We start from the raw sequence: 14,142 nt of genomic DNA, 5'->3' as shown, positions 1-14,142 counted from the left end.
AGCTTTCAAGATTTTGAAAAACAGAATGTAGCTACCTTTTTTTGTAAGTTAAAGGAGGATTAACCTTAACATGTGACTTTTTTGCTTTTAAAAATTGTTACAAAAATTATATTTGAATAATGTCAATTTTTTTTTTTTAAACATAAGCATTGACGTTTTCAAAGCTGATGAAGGGAGTGAGTCCCACAGTTACTGTTTGCCTTTCAAATGGGAGTTGTGTGACTAAGTCTCTTGGTCAGCTTTGAAAATTTTAGTGTATGTTTATTTAAAAAAAAATATATATATCTTTCACAGAAGGTCCTAAAAAGAGCTGCTTGCCAACACAATTATGTCCAGCACTTAGAAAAGCTTACCAAGCTGTTTACTGATGAAGTATTATACACTAGAATATAAAATCAGGAGGCATATGGATGAAACTCAATTATAGTTGCCTATAAAATGTTCTGCTTTTTCAATAAAGCCAAAACCTGTCTCTGGTTCTGTAAGTCCTACAAATACTTTTTTTCTTTTTAAACTGTATTCAGAGTAATTACCTGGTAAATAAGTACATGGAGTGGGCCATGCTGGATATACTTTGTCCATGGTGCACAATCTCATTCTCCTGGTCCTCCCATTTCTCAGTCTCAGAGTCTACATCAGAGGTGAGCAAATGCAGTTCTAATCCAAGTTTTCCAAGTTTTGCTTGTTCCTGTACATGATAAACTTACTGCATTTTTTCCACTCACTACATTCTTTATACAAATTAACAAATAATTAAAAGATGCAATACTAAATAGAGGGAAGCATCTTACCTCAGTATCAAGTTTGACTGGCTTTAATGCTTTCAGATTTGCATTATGCTTCTGTTTCAAACAAAAAATAATTGGAAGAAAAAGATTTATAAAAGGTATAGGCAGTCAATTTAGTAACAAGTCACAGAGTAAAATATTTGGTCATCTTTAGTTACTAAAATCCCATTCTGCAAAGTACTTCTAAGACAGAGGCCTACATGCTCCATATGAGAGATTTTTCTGTGTAAGGAACAGGACATTGTTTTCTGCTTGGGGTTTCTTCTAAAACATTCCTTGTGGAATGTGGGAGTGGGATTTGTGTCCAAGGAATTGCCCTGAGGTTCTGCCCCTTAGACTTCCGAAGATTCACCCAGACCTCATAGCCCCCCTCCTGCATGGCAGCATGACCAGCTCAGAAGCTAAGTGGTCCTTGCAGATAGCTGCATCACCCCCCTCCCCCCCTTTTTTTTTAAATTGCCTCTCGGGTGATTTTGAAGCTATAGAGAGGCGCTACCTACTGGTTGACTCATCATCAGCTCCTTGTCAGGTTTCCAAACTGAAATCCACAGAAACCCAGGAGGGGCATGCTGCTCCTCCTCCTGTACCATTCAGATCCTTATTGACTGTAATGGCTGGAGGCCAACGCAGGCACATTCAGTGGAGCTGCTGCTTTTCTCATTCCATGGATTTGCTCTCTTTATAAAGCAGTGGTTCTCAACCTTTCCAGACTGCTGTGCCTCTTTCAGGAGCCTGAAGCCCAAACCCCACCACCTGGGGCTGAGGCATGTAACTTAGCTTTGTGGGGCCTCCTGTGGCTTGAGGACCCAGGCAATTGCCCTGCTTGTCATGCCCAAGACTGGGCCTGCACTTGCGACCCCCCTAAACCCATCCTGCGTCCATCAGGTTGAGAAATACTGATCTAGATGTGTTGACATACCCCCTGGCAGAGCTCTGCGTACCCCCAGGGGTAGGTGTATCCCTAGTTGAGAACCACTGTTGTAAAGCATCTAGGCACAATGCAGCCTCAATCTTGCTTGAGGTTCTAGGCACTAATGGAATACTATTACTGATCTCCTGCCACAATTTGCCACTTGCTGTTACTTAACTTGCATGGAAGTTCCTGCCAAAGTTCCCAAAGGCTTATTATAAACTTTATGAATGTCTATCCAAAACACACTTTCAGGGGTCTTAGTTATAAAGAACTGATCTAATTCTGAAAAAAAAAAAAAGGAGTACTTGTGGCACCTTAGAGACTAACCAATTTATTAGAGCATAAGCTTTCGTGAGCTACAGCTCACTTCATCAGATGCATATCGTGGAAGCAGTTTCCACGATATGCATCTGATGAAGTGAGCTGTAGCTCACGAAAACTTATGCTCTAATAAATTGGTTAGTCTCTAAGGTGCCACAAGTACTCCTTTTCTTTTTCCGAATACAGACTAACACGGCTGTTACTCTGAAACCTGATCTAATTCTGCAGATGTATTAGAAATGGGGGGGCGGGGGAAGGGGGAATTGCACTGGCACCAAATGATCCACCAGAGAATTTACAAATTCATAGTACTGAATGTCATTTAAGTTTGTTTCATGTAATATATTTTATATGTACAGTGGATTCTGCTTCTTATCAATCTCTTGGTTCGCAGCAAAAAGTTGCCATTATCTGGAAGTTGCCAATAAGCAGCAGGCAGGCTTATGATGCTGCAGCCCGGGAACGTTTTAACTGTGCCCTTTAACCATGTTACTGCTTTGCTGTGTCCAAGGTTGTAGTACAGTTCAAAAACACAGATCACACACAGTTAAAGCATTACCTATATTAAAGACAGAACCATGTTTTAACTCTAAAAGGGACCATAGTTGTGCAACTGAATTCTTTCCCGACATGGTTGTGGTAGTATAGAGATCCCTTACTGTATGAGGTATTTATGGCACTACATAACAGAATAGGCTGCCTTCTCCCAATAAAGATATGTTATCTTGAAGACAATTGACACAAATGTGCAAATAGGAGAATAATACTTTGCATAGCAATTCTCAGTTACGAATGACTTTCATTTCCTGTTACTGTTCCTCATTGGAGATTTTGCTGGCTTCAGTAACCTTACTGAAGTACCACCTTTGGGGACCCAGCCATCATCCAAGGATGAGCACATAGAGATCTGCATATCTATATCAAGCACACACAAAAGCGTTCATACATTTTTGTAGATTTGGGCCCCAATATGCCATCCATAAGTACAGAAAAGAAAAAGTATCTTCATAAGATAATAGCAGAGTGGTGTGGTTTTGGTGTCAGTTTCAGAAAAGTTGCTCAACACTGATTTCTCCCTCTACAGCAGTGGGCAACCCGTGGCCCACAGGCCTCATGCGGTCCATCAGGGTAATCTGCTGGTGGGCCGTAAGACAGTTTGTTTACATTGACCATCCGCAGGCACAGCTGCCCGCAGCTCCCAGTGGCCACGGTTCACTCTTCCCAGCCAATGGGAGCTGTGGGAAGCGGCGGCCAGCATGTCCCTACTTTGGTTTCATCCTTTATCAGGGCAGAAACATCAAAATCTCAGAATTCTTCATGAAGTGAAACACTCCAAAAGTATTTTGTTTCAACTTCATTGTTCTGATTTATTATAATTTGTCATGTATCTAAAAGTTTAAATGTTTTGACTTTTATATTACAATTAATAAGATAACAAAAGAAAACAAAGTTAAAAATAGAGGTTACTTCCCTGTAACTGGAACTTCTTCAAGATGTGTGGTCCCTAACTGTATTCCACATGCGAGTGCCCATGCGTGCCATATACCCCAGTCCAGAAAGTCTAACAAGCAGTGTCCATCAGCCCGCGTGTACTTAGTAGTCATCCTCATGCTCCAGACCAAGCGTGTAAGAGGAGGTGCAGGCTGAAGCCTCTCCAGTTCCTCCTCCTATCGTGGATCGAGGAGGATCTGAAGCAGACGGGACAGAGGGTGGGTAGTGGAGTACAGATAGGGACCACACATCTCGAAGAACTTCCAGTTACAGGTAAACCTCCATTTCTTCAAGTGCCAGCGCCTATGTGTATTCCACACCTGGGTGACTGACAAGTAGTGTTGAGACTGGGGTGTGTGTGAGAGGATGCCTGAATTAGCTCATAATGTTTTGTAAATGGAGCTCCAGGTAGCCACTCTGCATATGTCCAGAATTGGTACTTATTGCAGGGATGCTGTACAGGCAGCTTATGCACTTGTGGAAGCACACTTCCTTCTGCATGGGGTAATTCACAGCACATGATGATGTAACCAGAACTCAGTTTAGAGATTCTCTGAGAGGATATAGCTTGTCCTAGAGTCCATTCCACTATAGCAAGAAATAGCCTAAATGATTTTCTGACAGGTGTGGTCCCCTGCAGGTAGAACGCTAAGGTACGTCTGAGGTTGAGGGAATGATGTCACCTCTCCTTAGCAGAAGCTTAGGGTTTCAGGAATAAAATACGTAAGCGGATAGTTTGGTTGATGTGGATTTCAGAAACAACCTTGAGGAAGAATTTAGGCTGTAGGTGAATGGAGAAAAACAGCATATGGTGGGTCTGCTAGGAGGGCTCCATCTCACTCCCCCTTCTGGTTGAGGTAATAGCAACTAGAAACATGACTTTCACGGACAGGTGTGACATGGAGCATGTTACTACGTGTTCAAATGGTGGCCTGGTGAGTGCTAACAGGATGAGGTTGAGGTCACATTCAGGTATAGGTTTTACAACTGGCAGAAAGGTCTTACTAGGCCTTTCATAAACCTTGCTGTCAGGAAGGCACTGACAGCTTCAAGATGGACCCATGGTGAGCTAATGGAAGGACTTGAGTTTTTTTAAAAACAGGAAATAATCTTAAACAACTAGGATATTTGGAGAAGTTGGAGGAGGCTGGTTTATTCTGAGCCTAGGTAGACAAGTGTCTCTTTTTAGTTAGGTAGCAAGTTCTAAGTCTTTCCTACTTAGAGTAAGAATAGCTTGGCTTGGCACTGAGCAAGAGAGTGTTCTCGTTCTGATGCCTATCCAAAACACTAGGCCATGAGGTGGAGAGGGTATGGATTGGGGTGTCTGATTCTGCCCCCTTCCTGAATAAGGAGATCCAGGAAATAAGGAGATCCAGGAACGGGCAGATCCTGACAGGAGGATGGCTTGACATTCTCAGGAGCTACATGACCAAAAGTATCTGGGCCAGTCGGGCATGAGACGAATGACTCTGGCCCTGTCCTGAGGGATGTTTCTCAAGACCTGTGGTAACAGGGGAATGTGAGAAAAGGCATCTCTGAGATTGTCTGTCCATGACAACAGGAGAGCATCATCCTGGAAGCTGTGACCTATAGCTCCTCTGGAGAAGTACAAGCGAAGCTTCCCGTTCATTTGGGACGTGAAGAGATCCTATTGAAGTGTTCCCCACTGCGTGAATATCTAGCTCAGGATAGAGCGGAGTATCTCCCATGCATGGTCTGCAGAGAAGTGTCCGCTCAGGTTATCTGCTGGGAAGTTTTGGGCATTTGGAAGGTCTGAGGCTGGAACAGTGATGTGGTTTGTGATGCACCAGTTCCAAAGCCTGACTGCTAGGAAAAGGGGAAGACATCTTGCTCTACCCAGTTTGTTTATGTAAAGCCATGGTGATGTTGTCGGTCATTACTTGGACATGAAGAGAATGAATGAGTGAGAGAAAAACCCTGCAAGCCAGGTGGACTGCTCTCAGTTCCAGTAAATGGATGTGCAGTCTGGCCTCCCAGGCGGTCCCGGTACCGGGTTCAACCTCTTGGTAAGAGAGATACTGACCATGATAGGAAAAGTCACTCTGCTGTTGATGAGATCCTGATTTGGTGAGTAGACTGACTAGAGCCAGGCCAGTGGGCAGCGTAAAGAGTGAAGCCTGCTGAATGGTGTGTCATAAGTACAGGAGGCCATGTGGCCCAGAAGAGAAAGGCACATCCTGACCATAGTCCTTGGTCTGTGAGTGCTATCAGCTTGCTCATTAACTAAAATCTTTCCATGGGGAGGAAAGCTCTTGTTGCAATGGAGTCCAGTGTCACTCTGATAAAGTTCATCATCTGTGTGGGTGCTGAAAAAGACTTTTCTTTGTTTAAACAGACACCCAGCGCTTCTAGAAGATGTAGAAAGAACGAAGATGCTGATCTGAACTCATGGCTGCAATGACTTACTACGAGCCAATTGCTGAGATATGGGAAAACTGTGTAACCCTGACATCTCATTTGGGCTGCCACCACAAAGACGACCTCTGTAAATACTCTGGGTGCTGTTGCTAGTCCAAAGGGAAGGTCTCTGAACTGCAAATGTTCCTGACCCATTCAAAACCAAAAGGAACTTTCTGTGGGACAGATGGATATCTACATGAAAATAGGCATCCTTCATGTTGCTTGCCACAAACTACATTCCCTCCTGTAGAGAGCGGATTAGTGATGCTAGTGTAACCATCTTAAATTTGGCTTTTGAATAAAGATGCTCAGTTGTTGAAGGTCCAGAATGCATCTCCACCCTCTGTTTTTTTGGGGGACTAAAAATAAAGGGTATAGAACCCTCTTCCTTGATACTGAGTTGGCACTTGTTTTATTACCTCTTGTAGGAGGAAGCAGTCCGCCTCCAAACACCTCATGAAAATGGTCCCTGAAGGGGGACCAGGAAGGGTTTTGTGAGGACAGGGGGGAGGGAAACTCTACAGAGTATGCTTGATGGATAATTTCTAATACCCAACTATCAAGAGAGAGTCCCAAGTTTGGGTGCAAAGTGAGAGGCAGCTCCCAAAGATAAGGAGGGGAGAGTTAGACGTGGGTGGCATCAATAGGGGTGGGTGGATCTTGACTGAGGTATCAAAAGCATCCCTTAGTGGGTAGCTGGGAATGGTTAGAGGTTCCGGTAGTAGAGGGGGGCTGAAAAAATAGAGGCCCCTGAACCCTCTCCTTACACAGGGGTTTGGCTGGATGCTTATGGCACTATATCTGCAGAGGGGGCAGCCTTGGCTTATACACCTGCCTCTGGTGTTTTCTCCTCTGGACCAGAGTAAATTCCCAAGAAGCATAGGAATTGATGTCGAGTCTTTCATCTGATTTTCTGCTAAACAAATCTGACTTGTCGAAAGGCAAGTCCTGCATGGCGTCACTCCTCAGGAAGGTCCAGTACACCAAGACCCATGCCTCATGACTATACCAGTGGCCAAGCCTGTGGATGCAGTGTACACAGCAGCTTGAATTCCCTTCTTTGCCCTTCTATGAAAGGCTGAAATTGGGCTCCATCTTCAAGGAAAGCTTGTCCTTAAAGTTGGCCAGCCTGGAGTAATTGTTAAAATCATAAAATCATATTTTGCTAACAAGGCCCGATAGTTAGCAAAATGGAGTTGCAGGCTTGTAGAAGAAAAGTCCTTTTGTCCCCAAAGGTCCAACCTCTTTCAGCCCATGTCAGCTGGCGTGGTCTGGGATGCTGCAGTCTCTCTCTCTCTGTGGCTGTATGTACAACCACAGCATTGTTGCCAGGTGGAAGAAAAGAAATTCAGCCCCTTTGGCAGGGACAAATCAGAGTTTCTGAGCCCTCTTAGGCATGGAGGCACGAGGCTGCAATGTGCCAAACCAACCTGGCTGGCTCCTGGATATCCTCATTAACTGGGAGCACCACCTTCCATAGTCCTACAGCTGCAGAATATCTAGGAGCTGATGTTGGGAGTCCCTGACCTCCACCAGTGGTACCTGGAGGTCATTGGCTATCCCCTGCCAGAGCCCCTTGTACTGCTCATGGTCATCCACTAGAGATGGTGAAGGTGGAGTGACAGCTTCATCCAGAAACCAGGACAAGATTCCTGTTGGCACTATCGGTTCCTGCAGACCCAGGTCAACGTCCGCCTCCTTGTACTCTTAGGAATCTGGTGGGCGCCAGCTAGAAGTAGTGTGGTTGGATTGTGGACAGCTCTGGGACACCTACTATAGGGGTTCCAGGGGCCCCAATAAGCCCAAATGGAAGGATCAACCGTGTATGGGGGGGGGAAGAAGGGGGGAAATGACTCTATGGCATCGGGTAACAATGGTCCCTGGGAAGTCGTATTTGGGAGGATGGCGTTCAGAGTTCTTTCACTGTTTACCAGGACTCAGCTCTCTATGAGATGAGCCAGCCAGGGTATCCATCCGAATCTAAGAAGTCCTCTGTCTCCACTGCTTGGGCCAATGGTTATGGAAGGTGGATGCTCTTGCCCAGGGGCTGGAGAGGGGACTGTTCTTTGCTACGCCAGAAGACTTGACTGCATCAGTGATGTGTGTGTTTCAGGATGACCAGGCGTAGCATACGTGTCCACATGACCAGGTGTTCAGGGCATTTCTAATGGTCAGGCTTGACAGTTCCAATACATTCCGGGAAGTTGTAGTTGGGCAGTCCTTGAAGGGCAGGCTGGTACCAAGGAACCATCAGGTCCAGCACTTCTGGATGGACTCAACAGATGTCAGTCCTTGCGTTTTGGAGCTGGTGCCACCAACGGTACTGACAGATCCTTTTCCTTGTGCGCGTCACCCTCCAGCCTGGGGATCTTTTGTGGTCATGGACCAACAGGATGGGCTCAGGGAGGAATCCCTTCTTTTATGGGCAGATTTGAATGAGGATCTGTCCTTCCAATCATGTGAGTGCTCCCTCATGGCAGAAAAGACCTTAGGCTTTGCTGGTGTGGGCTCCATTCCTAAGTACGTGCTTGAAGGAGTGCTGCTAGTCTAATGTGGCCCCATGTACAAGGTGGAATCTCTGGCCCAGATCAGAGTGAGGCCTCACAGACTTCTCCTTAAGGCCAATGGGGGCTGTGGGAAGCGGTGCGGGCTGAGGGATTTACTGGTTGCCCTTCCCGCAGCCCCCATTGGCCTGGAGCAGCGAACTGTGGCCAGTGGGATCCGCGATCGGTCGAACCTGTGGACGCGGCAGGTAAACAAACCAGCCCGCCAGGGGCTTTCCCTGAACAAGCGGCGACCCTAGTTTGAGAACCACTGCCTTAAGGTGTTTCCTTAATCAAAGCTCATGAACTTGGAATATTTGTGGTGGAAACGAGTGACAAATGTCGCACTTCACAGCAATATGCATCTCACCCAAGCTGGAGAGAGAGAGCTTTGGGGACCATCGCTCAGAGAAGGAGCAAGGACAGAAAACACTGTACTTGAATGCGGGGACTCTTTGCGTAGTCCCACACCAGGACAAGGAAATAACTATTTACACTAACTCTACTTACATAAAAATTATTTATAAATTTGCAGACCACTAAGGATAAAAGCAGGAAAAATCTGTGGGCTTGGGGATTCCAACTCAGGCCATGCAGTGGTGAGAAGGAACTGGAGAGGCGTTGGCCCACATTGCCTCTTATGCCCTCAGTCTGAAGCATGAGGAGAACTACTGCAGGCAGGCAGGCCAATGGACCCTGGTTAGAATTTCCTGACTCAGGCAGATAGTGTGCATGCGCACACATGTGGAATACACAGCACTTGAAGAACAACAAAATATCTGACTACTTCCCATGACAGTTTCAGTGTATTCCCGTGAAACATTTTGTTTTTGTCAAATCAGCATTTTCCAACAGGAAACTGCTCTGTTGGAAAATGTTTGACCAGGTCTACTTCAGCTATGAATCTGTCCCAGTCTTTTGTGTCTTTGTATCTCCCTCCTTTTCTGTAGCATTTCTATACTCCGCCTTCCCTTACCCCCCTTTTTAAGTGCTTTTCTCCCTCCCCCAACCACACACACTTTTTTCTTCCTTATACTTTATACTACTTTTGCCTGTTTGGTGTTTGTTCTCAAGCAGCGTGGATGCACAGCCAGCAATAGGGAACCAACCAGGATTATTCAGTTTCTTTCTATATCAAGCTTTTTACACATGAAGCTGCCTCAGAGGGAACTAGGATTCTGACTAGTAAACAGGGCCGTCCTCAGGCATATGCAGCACACAAGGCTGCACAGGGCACCAGAAAATCTGGGGCATCCCTGGGTCTTAGTGTCCACCGGGGTCCGCCCTCTTCCTATCCCTGTTGTAACCCTTCCTGCAGGCTCCCACAGCTAGCTGCTGCAGCCTGGTGACTCTTACTCTGGAGGGGATCTAGTAACTTAAAAGTGAAAAAGCCTTCCAGCCCTATTAGCACAACATTGAAACTGTTAAAGAGCCATTCAAGCAGTAATAAGAAAAGGAGTACTTGTGAAGCCATTTAACAGGCATTTGCCAACCCCAGATATATACTGTCAGTTTCTGACTTTACTAACAAAAACAGTTGTGCATTACTGTAGTGCTTGGATCTTCAGACATATAGTTTTTTAAATAAATCCTTCAAAAGACCACTTATCTAAAATACACATTTTTATTTTAATTACTACAGTACAAAATGACAGGTTTCAGAGTAACAGCCATGTTAGTCTGTCTTTGCAAAAAGAAAAGGAGTACTTGTGGCACCTTAGAGACTAACCAATTTATTTGAGCATGAGCTTTCGTGAGCTACAGCTCACTTCATCGAGGTGCCACAAGTACTCCTTTTCTTTTTGTATAGTACAAAAAACTTCCTTCCGAAGTCTTCCTGTCCTTTCTGTCCATCCCTTACTCCCTTCATCTGTTGGGGAGACTAGCCCTTAAAGGGACAACACCCCTTTCCTTCCAGATAGCTGGACAAATTAGTTTTCCTTTCTTTACTTCTGATTATTTGATGAATTAGTTTTAAGAGAACCATCCAGCAAAATCAGTACCTTAGTAAGACATAAAATCCTTTGTTATGCCTAAAATCTTTGGAAACATTTTTTTAAAGTTGGTGAAATTTCATAAACATGTCTGTTGTTATGGAGATCACACAAAGTAAATTAGTGTTCCCTTTTTCTAAAAGCAATGAACATTGTTATGAACACACTAAACCTCTGACTGATTAGTTTAAAATAATGTCTTTGTTTCAGAGAGTTACATATGTAGTAATCTGGAATGATTACTTTATGAAGGCTTAAGAGTACATTTAAAACATAAAATCAGCTTAGAAATACTGATTAAGAAAATGTAAAACAGAAGAGCTGCATCATGTATTCCATAATAATTAATGTTGTATTCAGCAGGACAGCTGACTTGCCCTTACTACAAAGTTTTTGCAAATAAATCTCTGACAAAACTTTAGGGTCTATCAAAATACCTGTGACTGACATTTTTTATTCCTAAATTTAGTGCTTTTAATTAGGTACCTTCTGCATGTCCAGTCGTCACCTGGCATGTAGTGGAAAACATGCTCCATTTTCTTTTGAAAAGAACATTCTTATGCATTTTCTTTCTAATGTCATTTGCTTCATTTGGGTTCAGGGATTTGGCTGGAAGGGTGTGATCAGGGAGGGGGAGAGAAGAGAGGAGGGAGGCAGTGGGGAGGGGTGGGGCCTGGGTAGAGTGGGGGTGGGGCGGGGCCAGGGGCAGAGCTGGGGTGGAGTATGGGCAGGGCCACAGGCAGAAGAGGTGGGCTAGAGAGCTAGCCTCCCCAAGTGGCAGCTTTACCCACCGCCGCCCATGACAGCAGGTAAGAGCGGGTTGGCTCCCGCACACCTAGCACGCGCTGCAGTGTTCTTAGGCAGGGGCAGTATTTAGAGAGTCGAATGCGCCATTGCTGCGCATTCTGCCTGAGGGAGAGGGTGCGGGGGTCTCTGCGGGGAACTGTGACTGTCCGCCACCGGGAGGTGGGCTGGGTGGCTCGGTATCCTTTGCTGCCTCATCCCTCCCCCGCACCGGGCTGCGAGCCTAGGCTGCTGTCAGGCATAGGGGCACCAGTTTAATAATACTGCAAAGGGCCCCATAAATCCTAAGGACCGCCTTACTAGTAAACCAACAGGAAAAAGTCCATTTATCTTCACAATACTCAACAATGCAACCTCCTTACTCTTTTGTGACCTCTCAACTCTTTTACCCTTCTGCAATGCTCTGTTCTTTAATGCCAGGGATAGCTCAGTGGTTTGAGCATTGGCCTGCTAAACCCAGGGTTGTGAGTTCAATCCTTAAGGGGGCCATTTAGGGATCTGGGACAAAAAAAATTGGGGACTGTGCCTGCTTTGAGCAGGGGGTTGGACTAGATGACCTCCTGAGGTCCCTTCCAACTCTGATATTCTATTATTCAGTGATTCTAAGAGCTTTCAAAGACAGCAGAGCAGTATGATTTATATCCCCAAACCAAAGCCTACATAGATGGTTCTTCTGGGGACAAACTATATGTCAGTAGTCACTAAAGCAGTTAACCAAAAAAATTGTAGTCATCTCTCCTCAACCAACTTATCTACTTCCAGAAGGTGACATTCACCCCTTTGCAAAAGGCCCAGCGCAGCACCACTTAAATCCTAAGTAACCCCTTAAGTAGGCTCAAGAATGAATGAATTTTATCTTTAAGGTATTTTATTTCTTCATTAAGGGTAAAGTAACAGTTAAAGTATTGCTTCTGAAACTGCTGCAGAAGCATTCAAAGAAGACTGATTCAAAGACTGTTCAAAGAAGAACAGGTGATTATACCATACCACCAACTCCTCAATGCTACAGGTTTAGAAAAGGGATCAGGGCAAGAGAAAAAGTTGGAGAGAATATTATCATTTCCCTTCCCCCATGAGAGGACTAATATGTTATTGTGTTCTTTTTATGACTATATTACAAGTAATACTAACAGGACTTACTAGATGGTTTACCAGGAGATGGATATTTTCAGAAACAGTGTATTATATACTCTAGCTTGATCTGTTGACCTTTTGTGCAGCATAGTAATAAACTGATTTATCACATAAAAAAATGATGACAAAGTCTGAATGAAATTTTTTTTTTTATTTACAGACAGTAGAGCCTCGTTCCCATGGACACCTCCTAGTATGTACAAACAAGTCAATTTTTCCTTCAATAAAAAAGGAGTTACTAACTCGGACAATAGTGCAGGGAAGTGTCAGGTCACAAAACTTATTTTTACAATATATTACAGTGCAGTCATGATACTGTAATAATCAATGTACTATGGTACATCTTGTAAAAATAAAGTCAGATATTCTGTACATTTCAAACTATAATTAAAATTAAGCTAGAATTGTAAAGTAAATAACAAAAACGAATTTTATGATGGATTACCCTGGCTTTTTAAAATGTATACTCATTTAATAACTAATTCAGTAACTCACAAAGGGCCATACAATCAAGGTGTGCATTAACAAGGTTTTATTGTCTGTATCTTTACAAAGCAGTTAATACGTGAGCAATATGCAAGTTGTGGGGGTCAATCAGTTATCAACAGATGTACAACAACAAAAAAAGTAACAACCCACAAAACTTACCCCTGGCCTGGGAAGTGATAGGTAGGCACGCTTCTCTCCTATGAAGAACATAAGAATATTTGTATGCAGATTTTAATGAATACTATAATACTTCTAGTTTCACCCTTCCTTCACTTTAAATTATAAAAGAAACGTACTTATCTGTAATCCTTTCTGAAGTTCACTCAGAATTTCCACTCTTTACCTTGTGCTTCCAGAGACAGACAAGCTGGGAACTCCCCTACTGTTTAGATTTTTAACCCTCAGTCACCAATAGCTGAGCATAAGCCCCTCCCCTTTCACTCCATTCTGACTTCTAGTGCCTCCGGACCCTTCCAGTCAATTCTGAAATGCATGGGAATCAGAACTACTTGAAAGAAAACAAAACCAAAAACCAACAGCATCCCCACTCCACCCAAGGAGAAGACAGGCATATAGACTGACTACGTGGGTGCTCCGGGGCTGGAGCACCCACAGGGAAAAATTAGTGGGTGCTCTGCACCCACCGGCAGCCAAGCTCCCCTCCCTGCCACACCTCACCACCTCCTCCTCCCCTGAGCGCACCATGTTCCCACTTCTCCCTACCTCCCAGTGCTTGCCACCGCAAAACAGCTGTTTCACGGCGTAACAAGCTCTGGGAAGGCGGGAGGGGGGAGAAGGAGGCGAAGAGGCAGGGGCAGGTCAGGGATTTGGGGAAGGGGTTGGAATAGGGGTGGTGCAGGGATGGGTCCAGCACCCACCAGTGCCAGCAGAAGTCGGCACCTATGGACAGCAAAAGAATGGAAAATAAAAACACCACCTTGCCTCAAAAACAGAACCCCAAAGTGAGGTGGATACATGAGTGGGAATCCTGCAAGATGATATCTACAAAGAATTATGAGTAACTAATTCCTTTCTTTAAAAGGAACCATCATCACAGGTTACCCACTCCTGGAAATAATAAAAAGACAATCAAGAAACTGAAATCTTAATATAAAAATAAGTAATGAACATGGGTGCACAGGCACACTTAAAATATGGCATATGCAGAACACATGGTATTGTGATATGTTTTACTGGCATGAGTCTGGAATGGCTGCATCACACAGCAGCAGTGAAGCCCCCTG

At 44.5% G+C, this 14,142-nt stretch overlaps 2 protein-coding genes across 17 annotated transcripts in view; one reads left to right on the top strand and one right to left on the bottom strand.

Moving 5' to 3' along the window:
* Window positions 1-14,142, bottom strand: part of CTNNAL1 (catenin alpha like 1) — a 127,152-nt gene that overhangs the window by 9,553 nt on the left and 103,457 nt on the right. For both annotated transcript variants that reach the window (XM_073332471.1, XM_073332472.1), the window contains 3 exons: window positions 13,058-13,095; window positions 792-842; window positions 534-688 (listed from right to left, as the gene is read on the bottom strand). In XM_073332471.1, coding sequence (XP_073188572.1) covers window positions 534-688; window positions 792-842; window positions 13,058-13,095 — 244 coding nt within the window. The remainder of the gene's footprint in view (window positions 1-533; window positions 689-791; window positions 843-13,057; window positions 13,096-14,142) is intronic.
* Window positions 1-14,142, top strand: part of ABITRAM (actin binding transcription modulator) — a 52,872-nt gene that overhangs the window by 25,502 nt on the left and 13,228 nt on the right. For 14 of the 15 annotated variants that reach the window (XM_073332491.1, XM_073332484.1, XM_073332475.1 and 11 more), the window contains one exon: window positions 12,570-12,602. In XM_073332491.1, coding sequence (XP_073188592.1) covers window positions 12,570-12,602 — 33 coding nt within the window. Of the gene's footprint in view, window positions 1-5,869; window positions 6,328-12,569; window positions 12,603-14,142 lie in introns of those variants that run through there. The other variant, XM_073332490.1, reaches the window with a different exon arrangement.

Source organism: Lepidochelys kempii, chromosome 2 (genome assembly GCF_965140265.1).
Source record: "Lepidochelys kempii isolate rLepKem1 chromosome 2, rLepKem1.hap2, whole genome shotgun sequence".
NCBI lineage: Eukaryota > Metazoa > Chordata > Testudines > Cheloniidae > Lepidochelys > Lepidochelys kempii.
The sequence above is the reverse complement of the archived record's forward strand: the minus strand, read 5'-3'. Positions and strand labels throughout refer to the sequence as shown.